Raw genomic sequence first — 18,714 nt, 5'->3', positions numbered from 1 at the left:
ATTTTAGAAAACATAAAGGGGTTAAAAGTAACACTGCTTCCATGATGTAGGCTCGTGTAAGGAGTATAATAGATTTTGAATGAATTATTGTGCACATGCAGTTAAGTATTGTCCCTATTTATTAAGATGCACCACATTACATCAGTATTCACAAGGGCAACCATTCTCAATCTGAGCAGCATTAATTTGTTTTGCTCCTTCATTTCAACATGCAATCATAGAAGTGTTTGACTCAAATTTGAGATTTAGATGAGTTCGCTCTCATCTCGGTTCTCACACAATCGCAGATTCGGCTGCAGACAAACCCAGTGAACTGCAATTTTAAATGCATTCAAAGTACAACATTTTCCCTCCATCAGTATCCTCCCTCCCCCTCTCATCATCTCCCACCTCTTCCCTGGTTTCCCTTAATCAAATTGCCGCTGTGCTAATGAACCCAGAGGCATTATTAACCCCCCACACATGGATTAAATTGATTTCAATTTCCTTTTCGCAGCCTAAATGAATGAGGCTCAGGTAAAAACATAGAACACAATTACAGCCACATGATCATTAGTTGTTCTTCTTGAACAACAGGCTAGATACTCGAGTCAAACTTAAGGAAACAGTTTGACATTTTAGGAAAGATGAGGTACATAAGATGAATACCGCTCTCATGTTTGTCTGGTTAATATAAAACTAGAGCTACGGTACAGGTTAACTTAGCACAAAGACTTGAATTGGCTATGTCTAAAGGTACCAGCACGTCTAAAGCTCACTACTTAGTACGGATTACGTGCTGTATCGATTGCAAAGTGAACGCCATATTTCCACTGTTTACCTTGCAACTTTTGTGAGGAAAAAAACATAAAATAATGGCTGCCGTGAACACTTTGATTAGTTCTCAGACTATTACGAACAGCTGAGCAGTGTTTTGGCTTCTGTAAAACTTTCACTCACTCAAACGGGACTTCCTGTTTGAACACTGGGCTGTTTCCCTAAGTTTACACTTACCCTATAATAAACCAGAATCATCCTTTTAATTCCCAAACTTAACCACTTGAGAATCGACAAGGACTTGGCTGCTGTAGGACTTGATTTGTCTTACAAGCAAAACACCTTTCACGTGGGAGTAAAATCCCGGAAAACCTAAAAAAAAAACAATGACTCAAGCAGGACATTCCTGAACATTGGCCAAACACCATGAATATTACATTCAATGGGCCGTGTGTCAGCCAAGTGTAAACACCATTAATGCCTTTGAAGAAGGAACATTTTGAATGACATGTGATTTAAAGACCTAAAAGACTTCATGTTTGCTTGAATTTGCGATCTTGAATGACTTGACGTGACCCAGAAGACACTAGGACAGTTTCCATGGCATGTCAACTTGAATGTTTTTAATTGGCCAAATCATTGTCTGCTGACGTTGGGCACAACCTGAGTCAGGTTAGACGTTCTGTCTGCCTTTGTTTCCATGAAGCGAACCCATGATGTGGATAAGTGTTCGACAGAGTCGAGCATTATCAGCTTGGACACATTTCACTGTTGAACGGCTGATCAGACTAACCTCTTATCCTCCCCTCAGCACAGCCAACTGCACACACCAGCTAATGTCCTTTCATGTCTGACACTCAAACACACCACGGACTCAGGCCAGACGCACCACCTGAGCTCAAACTGGACATGAACACGCTGTCCAGACGGTCGCATTATGATCTAACAGCTTTTCAGGTGAACTGTTTGAGAACCAATTCTCATTTACAAACATGACCTGGCCAAGAGGCTACAGAAATAAATAGGAACATACTGTACAACTTTACATAGTCAAACACATGACACACAGAACAAGCAACTGAATTAAAAAAGACAGTCAACGAAAAAAGATAAAGAATAAGAGCTTAAATATGTGTGTATAAATATGGTTCATGATTGTCAGCAGGAACAAGAGTCAGCAATGTAATTTTGGAGGTTTTGCTTAAAGGTGGAGATTGGGATCAGAGATGTAAGTTTCAGGGTATTCTGTCGTGTATTCCGGTCATGTACTGCTGCAAAGCGGAAGGCATTACGTCCAAAGGTAGTAGAAGTAGGAGGGGTACTAAATTTAATCAAATTACTCGATCTTGTGTTATAGGTGTTATGAACGGCATGAAGAAGAGATAACAAATAGGGAGGTGTCTTGCCCATGATCGTCTTGTACATAAAGAGAAACCAACGATGTAGCCGCCGGGTATAAAGGGAGGGCCATCCCACCAGGCTGTACAGGTCCCAATGATGAGTGTGAAAGGGGGCATTAGTAGCAAAACGGATGGCTGAATGGTAGATTGTGTCAAGTTTTTTTAGGGCTGTGTTTGGTGCCATTTTGTAGATAATATCACCATAGTCCAAAATTGGCAGTACTGTCATCTTAACAAGGGTGCATTTGGTAGCATGAGTAAAGGAAGCTTTATTACGGAAAAGAAAGGCTAGTCTAGCTTTGACTTTTGCTTGAAGGTTATTGATGTGTGTATTGAATGACAGGGATGAATCCAACCTTCTTCTGTAGATAGTGGTGCAAATTAAAGTTGTGTGAATCTGTGTCTTAGTGAAATAACGCACATATCAACTGGGTATATTATTATTATTATAGAAACAATATAAGGGATATTATGCAGTAAAGCCTCGTGGTAATACACATTGTTTTTGCTTTAACGGAGCTCCCCCACTCCCAGATCAGCTACACTATACCAGTAATTCACAACCTGGGGTACAGTACTTGTACTTCTGGAGATCCAGTCGGTGGGTGGAGCGATTGTGGAGCAGCACAAGTCATTTGAAAAAAGAAAATGAAAGAAAAAATATATATATATTTTTTTTAAATCCCCGTATTGAGTTCAGTTGTGACATCACGTCACTATTCGGTGCGATTGAGAATGAGTGAAAACTAGTTAGAGGGCTAAACATTTAGCTACAAGTTATAAATAAATGGTTAAAATTGCTTAAATTGATACTTATTTTATATAGCTAACAGTAAATTGGTAAAAAACACCTAAAATGTAAGACCAAAAAAAAAAAAAAATGTTTTGTCTCCCTCACTCCCTCCCATCTTTCCTCTGTTTAATTATTATTAATATTTTTTTTTGGGGTCCTGGGACGCGTTCTTCGTCTCAGTGTATTGTTTGTAATTGTTTGTCACATGAGGTTTGGAGGTTAACATTTATATTTGTTTTTCTTCAATCTATCATCAAGCAGCTTTTAATGCTGTTAACTGAACGCCTTGGTCAGGTGTTTCGATGTGAGAAGTCAAGTGTACGATATGTTGTTGCTAGGGAACCGATGACAAAAACGGATGGCGTCTGGTTTTCTTAACACCTAATTATTCTGTGCTTTGTGCCATCCTAGAGACTTTTAAAAACATATTTCTCTCTGGTTTTTAGAGAGCATGCCCTCATGCTCTGCTTCTGACTGGCTAATAGTCCTTACCTAGGTACTGTCAGGGTCCTCATACTCTGCTTCTGACTGGCTAGTAGTCCTTACCTAGGTACTGTCAGGGCCCTCATGCTCTGCTTCTGACTGGCTAATAGTCCTTACCTAGGTACTGTCAGGGTCCTCATACTCTGCTCCTGACTGGCTAGTAGTCCTTACCTAGGTACTGTCAGGGCCCTCATACTCTGCTTCTGACTGGCTAGTAGTCCTTACCTAGGTACTGTCAGGGTCCTCATACTCTGCTTCTGACTGGCTAGTAGTCCTTACCTAGGTACTGTCAGGGCCCTCATACTCTGCTTCTGACTGGCTAGTAGTCCTTACCTAGGTACTGTCAGGGCCCTCATACTCTGCTCCTGACTGGCTAGTAGTCCTTACCTAGGTACTGTCAGGGCCCTCATACTCTGCTCCTGACTGGCTAGTAGTCCTTACCTAGGTACTGTCAGGGCCCTCATACCCTGCTTTTGACTGGCTAGTAGTCCTCACCTAGCTACATGCGCGACTCCCAACAGAAGTGTTGATGTCTCACTCTGTTGCTAAAACAGAGAGCTCAACACACAGGGTGAAAAGAGGAGCTGCAGCAACGTGCAGTACAACAAAAATATGTTTTTATGAAACTTTTAACCACATAAACCTATTCTGGTACAACCTCAAAATACAATTATGAACCTGAAAATGAGCAGAATATGAGCACTTAAAAAAAAAAAAAAAGAGGAAATACATGACTGTTTACATTAATTAATTAGTATTAATAGAAAGTAATTAAAACAGTGAAGGAATTTCTATTTTTGACCATACTAGAAAAGATACCTGCACTAGGTATCTCACTTGGTAGAGCGTGCGCCCCCATATTTAGAGGTGTACTTTTCGCTCTTTTGCATGTCTTTCCCCCTCTAAAATGCACAAAAAATACAAAAAAATAAAATAAAAAAATACTTTGAGAACCCAATAAAATGGTGGTTAATATGAAAATCTTAAATTAATACACACATGTACTCATACTGTACATGTATTGAATTAGGAAAATGGGAAACCATCCAATCAAAGAAATGAACGGCCTTCTGAGAGCGTCCTTGTTATTGTTTAAGTGTCTATTCATGGTATTTTTTGACAGCTTGAAATATGATACTTAATCTAATGGAGGCTCAAGGATTTTAGAGAATAACAGTGTGAGGTCAGATGTGTGAACAGCTCCTTCCATGGTTTCAGCTCCCATACATCACATAAATTCCCATATCACACACACACACACACACACACACACACACACACACACACACACACACACACCCACACACACACACCAACACACACACACACACACACACACACACACCACACACACACACACACACACGTGTGTCTCACTATCTTTGTGGAGACCAGTCATTGACATAATGCATTCCCTAGCCCCTTACCCTAACCTTAACCATCAAACCTAAATGCCTAACCTTAACCCTTACCCTCACCGTAACCATAACAACTGAATGCCTAACCTTAACCCCCACCCTAACCATAACCTAATTCTAACCCTGATCCTAAAACCAAGTCTTATTCCTCAAACAGCCCTTTAACGTTATGGGGACCAGCATTTTGTCCCCACAAAGCTGTCAGGACCCCATAAGTATACTGTATTCCCGGTTTTTGGTCCCCACAAATGTAGTTAAAGAGAGTGTACACACACACACACACACACACACACACACAGCACATACACAGCACATGCACACACACAGCACATGCACACACATCACATGCAGAGAAAACAATACCTACTTGGGAAGATCAACACTAAATATAGGCTGTTTCCCACTGGGAGGTTTTCTGAGGTTGAACTCACTCAAACCCAGAGCTGGTTATTCTTTAGATTTTTCTCACAGAGGAGTGAGTCTCACACAGAGGAGTGACTTTCTCAGTCCTGCAGCTGAGACACAAGACACATCTCATTATGAAGCCCTTTTCACACTGCATTATGCAGAAGTAGGTTGCACAGTTTGGAGGTGCTTTTTGGACGCCATATACTTCATCTGTACTTTTTTTGTAGTGATAACAGAGGGAAATTACGTTGACAGCTGGAGTTCAACTGAATATAATAAAAGTATCACTGCTGTCAGGTACAAATGGTGCATAGTTACTCTCAGGACTCCACTCCGCACTATCTACCTATACTTTATATTTTTATTTCCTTATATTTTGTATTTTTATATTTCGTGTCAACAGTGTAAAGGGGTTGCTTCAATCTCATTTCCCAGGTACTGCACTTGTGTATAATGACAATAAAGGCTTTCTATTCTATTCTATCTCTGAAATGTATATTTTTTCAGAAAACTTGTTTTTAACTCTGTAAAAATGTTTGTTATGTGAAGAGGTTTTTTTATACAAATAAAGAGCAATAGAAAAGAAGAACCAACCTCTTGGAGACTGTTCTTGCCAGAAAAAGTCAGCATTTTTTTTTTTTAATTTAAATGCCCCTGGGATCAGACTGCACAATATTTTTTGTCTTTCAACATGGTCAGATTAGGTGATCATCGGGAGTCATGTTGAAGAGATATGCATGGACCAATCACAACCAAAATATGTAAAATGGTACAAAATATCTAATAGAAAACTATATTTATACAAAATATGTAACTAACCCTTCAGTTCAATCCAGCACTTTGTACATCCACCCAACCTTCTCCCTACGCCTCACTGGAAATTACATTAATTTAACTATTTTGCAGCTGCAAATAGGTTTGAAACCGAAAAACCTAATCTAATATATTTAATATAATAATAATATAATATAATATATAAACACATAGAATGAATGATAATCTACATAATGTAAATGGACTGTTGTTGTATAGCGTTTTTCTAGTCTCAACGACTATTTAAAGTGCTTTCACATAGTACAGGAACCATTCACACAACTAAATACCTGCCGTCAGACATCAGACGAACACTCACACTGATGGCGCAGCATCGGGGGCGACTGGGGGTTCGGCGTTTTGCCCGAGGACACGTCAACCCGGGACAGCAGGACCAGGAACCAGCAACCGAACCAGCAACCTTCCTACTGGCAGGCGACCGCTCTGCCACTGAGCCACGGCCGCCCCTGTGAGCTGATGTCGTTTATTGATCTGGAAAACCGCCCAGTGTTCGTTGAGGACGCGTTTCATTTGCTTCCAAACTAAATCTTCGCAGATTTCGCCTTGCTATCAATTTCACGCAGTACCAAAAAAGTATTATAAGTAAACTTTACATGTCCTCGAAGACTTAAGTGGAAAAACAAGAAAGGTTGGAGGAATATTTTGTAAACCCCCCCCCCTTTAACTTGATTCATGAGCTACTTTATATGGTCTCATGTGTAATGTAAAATCCTGATCTGCAAGGTAATGACAATAGTGATATTCCTAAAATCCAAACATCGCCAATTTTGGCCATGTTCATTATCTCATTTTTTCCTCACTGACATTGACTTTTTCTGCTAATACTACTTTTATTATAAATGCGGACCTTTAACCCGTTAAGGCCCATTTCCTTACTGTGGTTTGTTACTTTAGCTTCAGAGGTCCACCTCTGGTAGCTCAGGCCTACTCCCTCTCACTGCTGTATTTCCTCTTTATTTACCCTCTCTGGCTCCTCACATTTTGCCCCAGGGACTGCTAGTATTGAATTACTGTAGTGTACTGAAGTGTCCAAACAGGACCCAGGTAGATATCAGAGAGAGAGAGAAGCCCAGCAGACTAGGATAATGTATAGTTAATTAAATACAGTGAGAAGTGAACTCAGAGGGGCAGTAAGTGGGATGTATTTATGGTCTCATAGCAGAAAACAGCCACATCTGCGGGTCCGGGTAGGGTTGTAGATCAATACCCATGATTGACCTGCAACCAGGGTCTGAATGTAACTTTGGGTTTTTTTTCCCTCCCTGCCACTATGGCAGGCAGTGTGTGTTGTTGTTGTTACTAGAAATTTCTTCCGCCACGTTTGAAACCCGTGCTAAATAAAAGGAAAAACATTTAGATAATTTGGAAATCTCATGTAAAGAATGATTTCAACATTCTATCTATTTACACAACAAAACACTACATGCATGGATCGTTTGTCTGTCAAAGAAAATGTACATTTGTTATAACAATGGCTTTAAATTTTGTCTTTTTTGGTGGGGTCAAATTCATCATATTTGGCTATTTTACATCAAAATACTTTTGTTGTGCTGTGACTAAAATTTGGAACAGTTTACCAGATGATGCCAGATACTCAAAACAGTAGTAGTAGTAGTAGTAGTAGTAGTAGTAGTAAAGCCTTTCTATCTATTCGGAATTTGGGGTGGATAAGGACGACTAAAATTATTTAACTTTTACGAATTTTTATCATGTTTAATGCTTTAATTTATGCACCTTGTTAGGGTCATTTAATGTCTATGTGTTGTTTTATTTTGTTTAATTTGCATTTTGTTAGTTTTTGTATGTGAATATTTGTTGAGTGTGTTATATGTATGTGGTATGTGGAATTGAACAAAACCAAATGGGAAAATATGTACTTTTGTAAATGTTGGCGACATAACTATCTAAAAACAGAGTGTTTTGTGATTAAATACCGGTCCCCGAGCTGTTGTCAGCCGTTATCAGCGTGCACACTAGCCGGGGATATGTTTCATTATTGTGCGAGTCCGACAAGTTTCATAATCACCGCGTAATAAATCACAACCCCCTGACAGCCCCGACCATTACCCACCATTGTTTAACCACAGCGTGTTATGTAACGGTCTGCATCAGCAGCTTGCTCTCCCTCCACTCAACTACTTGACATGAAAAACACAGTCAGCCTCCGTGACTTTCAAATCCCTCTACTCACGTCTTGCATATAGATTGAACATTAAGAAACAAAAGTTGTGGCCTTGTAGGGAGGCGGTTGCAAGGAATCCTGGCGTGGTTTTCCTCCAGTATCAGAGGACGGTGGGAAAACCCCGTTCTGTCCCAGAGGAAGACGATTTAAAGGCTCCTGAAGCAGGTTAGCCTTGTTATCTTTACCGCTTAGCAAACAAGGTGCAAGAAGCACTTATAAACAAGTAAAAAGTCTTAATAATTGTAATAGTGGGCTATTTTTATTGTTAGAATAACAGAATTAGAGCTGCAACAACTAACTATTACTTCCACAGTCGATTAATCTGTCGATTATTTTCTCTATTAATCAATAAGTTGTTCGGTCTATAAACTGTCAGAAATGCGCTGTAAAATAAAAAAATAACAAATGGCAATTTGTTGCTTCCGGGCTGGAACTACCAACTTATTGGAGTCGGACTCAAGGAATTTTACAGTAAAAACGACAATATGACAATTTTAACGGATTAAACAACTGAGATAGCACTTGTTAGTTTAGCAAACTTTAGAGGCACAGCTAGTTGGATTTTCTCCATTTTGGACAGAGCCAGGCTTGCAGTTTCTACCCTTTTCCAGTCTTTATGCTAAGCTAAGCTAACCAGCTGCTGGCTGGAGCTTCATATTTAACAGAGACATTAGAGTGGTATCAATCTTCTGAGCCTGTCATCCAACTTTTCACCAGAAAGGGAATAATCTTAGTTCCCAAAATGTGGGACTTGTTTTTACTTATGGTTAAACGTTCCACAACTCCGCAACTTAAACTGTTTTCAGAGCAGCTAAGAGCTTCAGCTCCATTCGGACAGGATTCACACTACAGGGGAAGGTGGGGAACTAAATATTCACTGTGCTCCTCTCCTCTGTAATTTAGTTCATCGTTCCGGAGGACATTAGCGGGAAATTACAATATATGGTGTGTAGGATGATATGTAACCTCTTCAGTGTGTAATTCTCTGTTATACATGTTGGTGGACTTATTGGTTTGTTGTGAAGTTTGGATTTTAAGGAATTCATTGAGGCAAATGACAAAATGACATTATTGTTGCTAAGCCGTCTATACACATGATCTGTGGCAAAACCGCGAGGTAGGGCACAGAGAAAAGAGGCAAAGCGCAGGAACATCCTGGACTTGGTTGCGCTTATGGTTGTGCCTTGAAAGGTCAGCTACCCTCTCATCCGCTCTGGGTTCCCCTCTCATTCCCTGCTTGGGTTTCCCCTCTCATTCCCCCTGCTCTGGGGTTTCTCCTTCTCATTCCCCCTGCTCTGGTGTTTCCCCCTCTCATTCCCCCTGCTCTGGTGTTTCCCCCTCTCATTCCCCTGTTCCGGCATTTCTCCCTCTTATTATCCCTGCTCTAGTGTTTCCCCCTCTCATTCCCCCGCTCTGGCATTCCCCCTCTCATTCCCCTGCTCTAGTGTTTCCCCCTCTCATTCCCCCTGCTCTGGTGTATCCCCCTCTCATTCCCCCTGCTCTGGGGTTTCTCCTTCTCATTCCCCTGCTCTGGTGTTTCCCCCTCTCATTCCCCCTGCTCTGGGGTTTCCCCCTCTCATTCCCCATGCTCTGGGTTTCTCCTTCTCATTCCCCTGCTCTGGTGTTTCCCCCTCTCATTCCCCTGCTCTAGTGTTTCCCCCTCTCATTCCCCCCGCTCTGGCATTCCCCCCTCTCATTCCCCTGCTCTAGTGTTTCCCCCTCTCATTCCCCCTGCTCTGGTGTATCCCCCTCTCATTCCCCTGCTCTGGGTTTCTCCTTCTCATTCCCCTGCTCTGGTGTTCCCCCTCTCATTCCCCCTGCTCTGGGGTTTCTCCTTCTCATTCCCCCTGCTCTGGTGTTTCCCCCTCTCATTCCCCCTGCTCTGGGGTTTCTCCTTCTCATTCCCCCCGCTCTGGTGTTTCCCCCTCTCATTCCCCTGCTCCGGCATTTCTCCCTCTTATTCCCCCTGCTCTAGTGTTTCCCCCTCTCATTCTCCCGGCTCTCCCCACAGGAAAACAATGGAACATCATGTGTAGGCCTCTCTAGAAAAACTTTGGGAGGAAAGCTGTAGCTGTGATATTTAATGTTATTTATGTTACTGACTGCAGAAGTTTTCTACTTCTCTCTCTGTTTGGTTTCCCGCTCAGTGCTGAGGAAATGAGCGCTGTCTGAGATAATTGCCACAAAAACACGTCAGTGTGGCACAGACTCGCTCAGACCCACCATGGGTCTGGTCATGGTCAGAATAAAGAAAAGGTTAAATCGATAATTGGGTGGGGGTGGGGGAGTCGGCGTTACTAATATGCTAATTACATCTGTTCCATGGATGTTCATCTGTTACCGAGTGGTTACAGCTTGTGCGGAATATGATAAATTGCTTAGACATTTTTTAAGTCGCCTCAGGGTTTTCTGGCATTGAAAACGATCTGGTTGTTGTAGTGTAGCACAGATGGGCAAACTGGAATCTCACAAATTAAAAGTTATTATATAAATTATTATTGTTCACCTGAAACAAAAAAGGTGAACTTTAAAATCCTGAAAATCCTTAAAAGCCAAAGCTCTCAAATGAAAACATTGCCTATGGTTTTTTTTTTAATTTTCTTATCTCCAATGTGCGTTTATTTTTATTTTCCAATTGCTATTTAATGTCTTTCCCTTTTACTTTTAATTCTGGGTAAAATTATCCCCCAAAAAAGGCTTTTTCATTACACAGACTCTTGAGTTACATCAGAGATTGCTCCCTGCAGGCTCCAGTTTACCTTGTGTGTTGTTAAGTGGAAGGGAAGAGGAAGGGTGTGTGTCTACGGGTTGTGTGCTTTGAGTGTGTGGGTACGGGTTTTGAGTGTGTGGGTACAGGGGGCTGGTCTCTAGTCTCCGAGCCGGAGTCTTTAAAAGAGGCTGGATCAGCAGCAGTGTTGTTGTTGCTGTGCGCCACGGGTGGAAACATAATTGTGCATTTTTGTTTATGACTTTTGCGCGGTTCCCTTTCCGCGCAACCCGGTGACTGTCCCGTTCATGGTGGAGTAACCGTGGAGTTTCAGTCACAGTCGCCCGGGGGTAAAGGTAGCGCACAGCCGGGCAGCCACTTCCGCGCGCACGGAGGACAAGCGGTCACCATGCTCTTCCCCTGGGAGAGCTCCTGCAACTCCACGGGCACAAACTGCACCGAAGGGTTCAACTCGACGCACGCGCTGGAGTCCGGTGCAGCCGCCGGAGACATCGGCGCGAAGAGAAATGACACCGACCCGTTTGGACGGAACGAGGACGTGGCCAAGCTCGAGATCACCGTCCTGAGCCTGGCGTTCCTCGCGGCAGTGGTGGGGAACGTGAGCGTGCTGCTGGCCATGTACAAAACGCGGCGGAAACCGTCGCGCATGCACCTGTTCATGAAGCACCTGAGCCTCGCGGACCTGGTGGTGGCCTTCTTCCAGGTGCTGCCGCAGCTCTGCTGGGAGATCACCTACCGCTTCCACGGCCCGGACTTCCTGTGCCGCATCGTCAAGCACCTGCAGGTGCTGGGCATGTTCGCCTCCACCTACATGATGGTGATGATGACCCTGGACCGCTACATCGCCATCTGCCACCCGCTGCAGACGCTCCAGCAGCCGACGCAGCGCGCGCACATCATGATCGGCTCGACGTGGGCGTGCAGCCTGGTGCTCAGCATCCCGCAGTACTTCATCTTCTCCCTGAGCGAGGTGCACCCCGGCTCGGCCGTCTACGACTGCTGGGGACACTTCGTGGAGCCGTGGGGGCTTCGCGCGTACATCACCTGGATGACGGCCGGGATCTTTCTGGTGCCGGTGGTCGTGCTCGTGTTCTGCTACGGACTCATCTGCCGCACCATCTGGATGAACCTCAAGTATAAGACCCGGAGGAATAAGACCGCGGGCTCGGCGGCGGAGTCCAAAAACGGGGCTCTGAACCGCGGCTCGGTCAGCAGCGTCAGCACCATCTCCCGCGCCAAATTACGCACGGTGAAGATGACTTTCGTGATCGTGCTGGCGTACGTGGTGTGCTGGACGCCTTTCTTCACCGTGCAGATGTGGTCCGTGTGGGACAAGACCTTCTCCTGGGACGGTGAGTGTCCTGCTGTGAGGACGCCATCTCGCCACTAACGTTAGACGAAGCGATATGCTAAAAAGAAACAACCTGTGTGGATATACACCTCTTATTAACACATAATTCCTCCTAAAATGCAGCACTTTATTGTACCTTAAAAGGCTGGAAAAATTGCGATATTTCCCTAAAATGTCGACCAATTACTGATGTATTTCCACTTTCTCAAACAATAAGCAGGTGTGAAAGATCACGAAGCAAAAGTGGAATATATTTAAATGTATAACCTGTCACCACACTGACTGATCATGTTTTAGTTTTAATTATAGGTCAAATATCTGCATTCTTATTTGAGCCTACCTTTGAAACAGTTTCATAACGTGTAAAATGTTCTCTTCACATCAGTTAAAGTGTATAAAAATTATACAAGTGTAGTATGTCACACTGAAAAAGTGGAACTCTCAACTGTAAACTTTGCATGAGGCCAAACTGTTCCAAAGAATAATAAAATAGTTGTGCAGTCAGCCTGGTGTGATCTTCATACGATGGAGCTAAGGATAAGAATTTTACTTTGCCGCCTCAAAGCCTGTAAAAACCTGTCTGCAGGAGCTGCTGCTCAAAGAGCTACAGAATTTCATTATGGCTTCCAAAGAGAGTTTTACTGACTCATGAGAGTTCACAGGTGCTGCTTTCAGAGGCTTTCTGACTCTGAAAGGAATTCATTTTCAGAGGAACAGTTGAAACCGAACATGTTGAAAAGCCACTTAAATCCAAAAATGTACTGATCAAAATGTAATCAAGCCACAACCACAACATGCTCTGGCTCTGGTTCAGTGAGAGGGGGAGTCGACCAATCAGCAGCCAGACAGAAACATGAATAAGCTGTGTACGTGCATACCTAACGACCAATCACTGATCCCCACTGTTAGTCCACATTCATTTAAATCAACCATATACAGCATGTTTTATTTTCTCTCTAAATGCACAAAAGATCCTCCCTTCAGTTCCACAACAATCGATACGACGGCGTTCATAAAAAGGTTTTTAAAATTAAGATTTAGATCATTTTTGAATGTTTTTGTAACAATTTCAGACTATAGACAAAAGCAGCTTCTCTTTTCCAACCTGAAATCATAAGTGGCACGAGCAGATTTCATCAGCTGTTTTTTCACATTAGAAAATTATCTCCATAAGTTGGTTGAAAAAACAGTTTCAGGCTAACTTTTAATGCTTCCAGCTGCCTTGTTTTAAAACGAGAACCTTGTAAAAGGAGACCTTTCTTGTCCACATACACGATGTTGATTGAGGCAAAAAGTCAGGATCCTCACCATACGATCCATGTAAAAGACATGCTTGTGCTTGTATTGCAGTGCCAGCAAATAATAAGCATAAGAAAAAAATGCTCCTCAGCTTACATACTTGTTGGTATCTATAAACAGTATGTTTTTAATTGAATCATTACAACAGAGAAGGTTTTTGAGATGAGGACTAACTGATGTGTTTGGTAAATATAAAGTTGCCTTTGATCCGCTATACCTGCTTCCACAAAGTGGAGAAATACTACAAAGTCATTGAGAAAAGAATTGTACAATGATTCTGTAATGGAAATAACTGGCACTTGCAGACACACACAGTGTATAAGAAGGTAATGCAACTGTGTCCAGGTTTGGTGTGTTCACTGTCATTGGTCATGTCCAGACACGTGCCTTCCCTGGGCAATCGTCCCCGTAGTGCATATAGAAGTAATTTATACACATCTAAGAATCTAAGCGTGAATTTTCCTGTACTTACATGGACATTTACATGTTTAATCAGTGAAGGAAAGTGACTTTTAAAAGCGAAAGCAGTAAGAACACTTGAGCAATGCTCAGGTGGTTGGTGTAACTTTAGTTGGAGTTGTTGATGCATGCCATGTTATTGTGAAGAACAAGTACGCACAACACCCCCCCCCCCCCCCCCCCGAAAACCAACCAGTGCCCAGTGAGTTTTTACAATGGAGAAATAAGACTGTCTCAACATAGCCAAGGTAGACTCTTGTAAAGACAAAGCTAGTGTAAATGCTTAAAATGATCTTCTGTTAGAAAGGAAAGAAGTTACATTTTAGTGTTACACCATTAAACTAACTGAAAACATTACAAGATCTTATAGTTGTATACAAACAGATATTCTGATAGAACGCCAATATATGTCGGAGCAAGAACACAGTTCCGGTGTACTGGAAAAAACTCCTAAATACAAAAGTCCTAAACTGTAAATCCAGTAATTACAGGCTCACGCTGGGTCTGGAGGGGAGAATAAACATTTGGCAGGCATGTTAGTGAGAGTAAACACCTCTGATTAGTTGTTAACATTTCAGTGGGTGCCTCATAAATCTTTTGTTTCCCTGCAGACTCCGAGAACACCACGGTGACGCTGACCGCCCTGCTGGCCAGCCTCAACAGCTGCTGCAACCCCTGGATCTACATGATCTTCAGCGGCCACCTCCTCTCGGACTTTGCGAGCAGCATGCCTTGCTGCCGCCCGCTGAAGGCCAAGTTGAGCCAACAGGATTCGGTCAGCAGCAGCCGCCGGACCACGCTGCTGTCCCGCCTGCAGGGTCCGCGCCTCTCCGAGCCGTTCAGAGACCTCAACCCACCCCCTGGACCCTCTCCGCAGCTCCCGTCTGCATCCTGAACACTGGAAACGCGACCCTTGTGTCTGTAATACATGAAGTGGTCTCAGTTTGCTGGCTCGTGGCGAGGGAAGGTATGATCTCATCCGAGGGCGCGGTCAAATCCACAGCTCGCTTGTTGCTTTTAGCTTCACACGGCTGCTAGAAAACGAGTTTTAATAACGCTCCTCAGTCTGCCAGCTTGGAGTTTTTTTGGCGATAAACGGAGCCAAAACAAATCCACATCAGCCATTAGCATGATGGATGATGTCTGTGTTCTCTGCTGTAATGTAACTTCTTTAGAATCATCTGTTCACACTGAGATTCATTTTGTGGTGCATGAGTAAACTATAGCTTTCATGAGTCTACATGCATGTCTCTGTACCAGGGATCTTCAAAGTTCAAATTAGTGCAATGTTTTCTTTCCAAAAATTGACAAGTCTTAACATGAATCCAACAATTTCTTAGCAAATGTAAATCCCCACTGGTGAAAGGCTTCCTGGCCTATAGGTAGTCACTTAGATATCCCTCCCCAGATACAGTTCATCCTAAGGATTCACTGTGCCACATGTACACTACTGTTCAAAAGTTTGGGGTCACATTGAAATGTCCTTATTTTTGAAGGAAAAGCACTGTACTTTTCAATGAAGATAACTTTAAACTAGTCTTAACTTTGAAGAAATACACTCTATACATTGCTAATGTGGTAAATGACTATTCTAGCTGCAAATGTCTGGTTTTTGGTGCAATATCTACATAGGTGTATAGAGGCCCATTTCCAGCAACTATCACTCCTGTGTTCTAATGGTACAATGTGTTTGCTCATTGGATCAGAAGGCTAATTGATGATTAGAAAAACCTTGTGCAATCATGTTCACACATCTGAAAACAGTTTAGGTCGTTACAGAAGTTACAAAACTGACCTTCCTTTGAGCAGATTGAGTTTCTGGAGCATCACATTTGTGGGGTCAATTAAACGCTCAAAATGGCCAGAAAAAGAGAACTTTCATCTGAAACTCGACAGTCTATTCTTGTCCTGAGAAATGAAGGCTATTCCATGCGAGACATTGCTAAGAAATTGAAGATTTCCTACAACGGTGTGTACTACTCCCTTCAGACGACAGCACAAACAGGCTCTAACCAGAGTAGAAAAAGAAGTGGGAGGCCGCGTTGCACAACTGAGCAAGAAGATAAGTACATTAGAGTCTCTAGTTTGAGAAACAGATGCCTCACAAGTCCCAAACTGGCATCTTCATTAAATAGTACCCGCAAAACACCAGTGTCAACATCTACAGTGAAGAGGTGGCTGCGGGATTCTGGGCAGAGTGGCAAAGAAAAAGCCATATCTGAGACTGGCCAATAAAAGAAAAAGATTAAGATGGGCAAAAGAACACAGACATTGGACAGAGGAAGACTGGAAAAAAGTGTTGTGGACGGATGAATCCAAGTTTGAGGTGTTTGGATCACAAAGAAGAACGTTTGTGAGACGCAGAACAAATGAAAAGATGCTGGAAGAATGCCTGACGCCATCTGTTCAGCATGGTGGAGGTAATATGATGGTCTGGGGTTGCTTTGGTGCTGGTAAGGTGGGAGATTTGTACAGGGTAAAAGGGATTCTGAATAAGGAAGGCTATCACTCCATTTTTGCAACGCCATGCCATACCCAGTGGACAGCGCTTGATTGGAGCCAATTTCATCCTACAACAGGACAATGACCCTAAACACACCTCCAAATTGTGCAAGAACTATTTAGAGCAGAAGCAGGCAGCTGGTATTCTATCGGTAATGGAGGGGCCAGCGCAGTCACCAGATCTGAACCCCATTGAGCTGTTGTGGGAGCAGCTTGACCGTACGGTACGCAAGAAGTGCCCATCCAACCAATCCAACTTGTGGGAGCTGCTTCTGGAAGCGTGGGGTGACATTTCTCCAGATTACCTCAACAAATTAACAGCTAGAATGCAAAAGGTCTGCAATGCTGTAACTGCTGCAAATGGAGGATTCTTTGACGAAAGCAAAGTTTGATGTAAAAAAAATCTTATTTCAAATACAAATCATTATTTCTAACCTTGTCAATGTCTTGACTCTATTTTCTATTCATTTCACAACGTATGGTGGTGAATAAGTGTGACTTTTCAGGAAAACACAAAATTGTTTGGGTGACCCCAAACTTTTAAGGTAGTGTATGTTTTGACATAAAAACATGATTTATAAAATCATGCCATAAACTATAAGGCTATTTTAATAGCTTAGTATTCTATCCAAAAAAAGGTGTGTATAAATGCTTTAGGCTGCCCTGCACGTTATTTTAGGCCCAGTTTAATATGCAACTTAATTTTACACAACATATGTAGTAGGAGGTCCCCGCTCCGTCTCTCTTTCAGTTAAGGGGTCCTTGGCTTAAAACCCCAGCTCTTTACCCATGAGCTCGTATGCTGCATGTGGGGTTGTTTTCTTTAGGTCTTTGAGGTTATAGTCAGTGAGTGAGCTTGGTATAACAAAAATAACTACTCGCACATAAGGACAAGCTATTTGTGAAAATGATTTGGGCATGATGACTGCTTGGACCAAGTTGGACCGGTCCGGGTCTGTTCCAGTCTGGGTCAGTCACCAGATTAAATGTGTGAAATGTAAAGAGTCTAATGTAAAGTCTTCAGGTCCACTTGCTGCACGTCGCACTCATACAGATTTTGTTGACAAAACATGTTTGATATTCGATATCATATATCATGTCAAACTTTCCAAATGTACTGTAGTTCTTAATATTTGCAGTATTACACACAAATGTATCACAGCACAGTCTCAATGCTTTAAAAAAGGTACTAGGGCTGCAGCAACTAATCACTACTTTCATTATCAATTAATTCGACAGTTATTTTCTTGATTGTTGGTTAATCATTTGGTCTAGAAACTCTCAGCAAATAGTTAAAAAATACAGCACAGTATTTTCCCAAAAAAGTTTACATGTTCAAATCCTCGATTTTGTAGAACAATCAGTTCAAACGTCAAAGCTTGTTGTCAGAAAACCAAATTATTTATGTTTGAGGAGCTGGAATTGGGAGTAATTTTATTAAAGTGCTCATATTCTGCTCATTTTCAGGTTGATAACTGTATTTAGACATTGTACCAGAATTCTTTTTTTTTATGTGGTTTAATTTTCAGAAAACACCATAAATTTGTTGCACTGCACATTGCTGCAGCTCCTCTTTTCACCCTGTGTGTTGAGCTCTCTGTTTTAGCCACAGAGTGAGGCATCCCACTTCTGTACCATCTTTGTTGAGAGTCTCATGAGCAGTAAGTACCGCTAGCTTATCAGTTGCAGAGTAGAGATGTTCCGATACCGATACCAGTATCAGTATCGCCTCCGATACTGCCTAAAACGCTGGTATCAAGAAGTACTGGAGTTCATGCACCGATCCGAAACCACGTAATAAAGCCCTAAAGAAAATCTATGTTAAAGTAGTTTATTTATGTTATTTTTCTGTTATAACTGACTGTCAAACTGTATTACAAAAGAAAATTCTGTGGCTTTCATTGTTTGCTCATGTTTCACAAAGAGCTTAACCTGAGCCAGACCGACAACAAAGATAGAAATCATATCATATCATATCCATACAGGGATAGCAGTACACAGCTGTTAAAACATATTAAAATATATGTCGCACTGGTATCGGATCAGTACTTATGTTAGTTAGTTCAGGTATCAGAATCAGTATTGGGAAGCAAAAAATGGT

At 42.3% G+C, this 18,714-nt stretch overlaps 1 protein-coding gene across 1 annotated transcript; it reads left to right on the top strand.

Annotated features, from left to right (window-relative positions):
• The first annotated feature begins 11,176 nt into the window (after window positions 1–11,176).
• Window positions 11,177–15,363, top strand: LOC116673250 (arg8-vasotocin receptor). The gene is made up of 2 exons (XM_032505433.1): window positions 11,177–12,354; window positions 14,723–15,363. The coding sequence occupies exons 1-2, from the start codon at window positions 11,391–11,393 to the stop codon at window positions 15,004–15,006; spliced, it is 1,248 nt and encodes a 415-aa protein (XP_032361324.1). The 5' UTR covers window positions 11,177–11,390; the 3' UTR covers window positions 15,007–15,363.
• The last annotated feature ends 3,351 nt before the right edge of the window (window positions 15,364–18,714 follow it).

This window comes from Etheostoma spectabile, chromosome 23 (genome assembly GCF_008692095.1).
Source record: "Etheostoma spectabile isolate EspeVRDwgs_2016 chromosome 23, UIUC_Espe_1.0, whole genome shotgun sequence".
Lineage (NCBI taxonomy): Eukaryota > Metazoa > Chordata > Actinopteri > Perciformes > Percidae > Etheostoma > Etheostoma spectabile.
Note: the sequence above shows the minus strand (reverse complement) of the source record. Positions and strands in the feature narration are given on the sequence as shown.

Coding starts and splice junctions, on each gene's coding strand:
- LOC116673250 (XM_032505433.1), top strand. CDS start 11,391: ATGCTCTTCCCCTGGGAGAGCTCCTGCAACTCCACGGGCACAAACTGC. Junction 12,355..14,722: donor CAAGACCTTCTCCTGGGACG/GTGAGTGTCCTG, acceptor GTTTCCCTGCAG/ACTCCGAGAACACCACGGTG.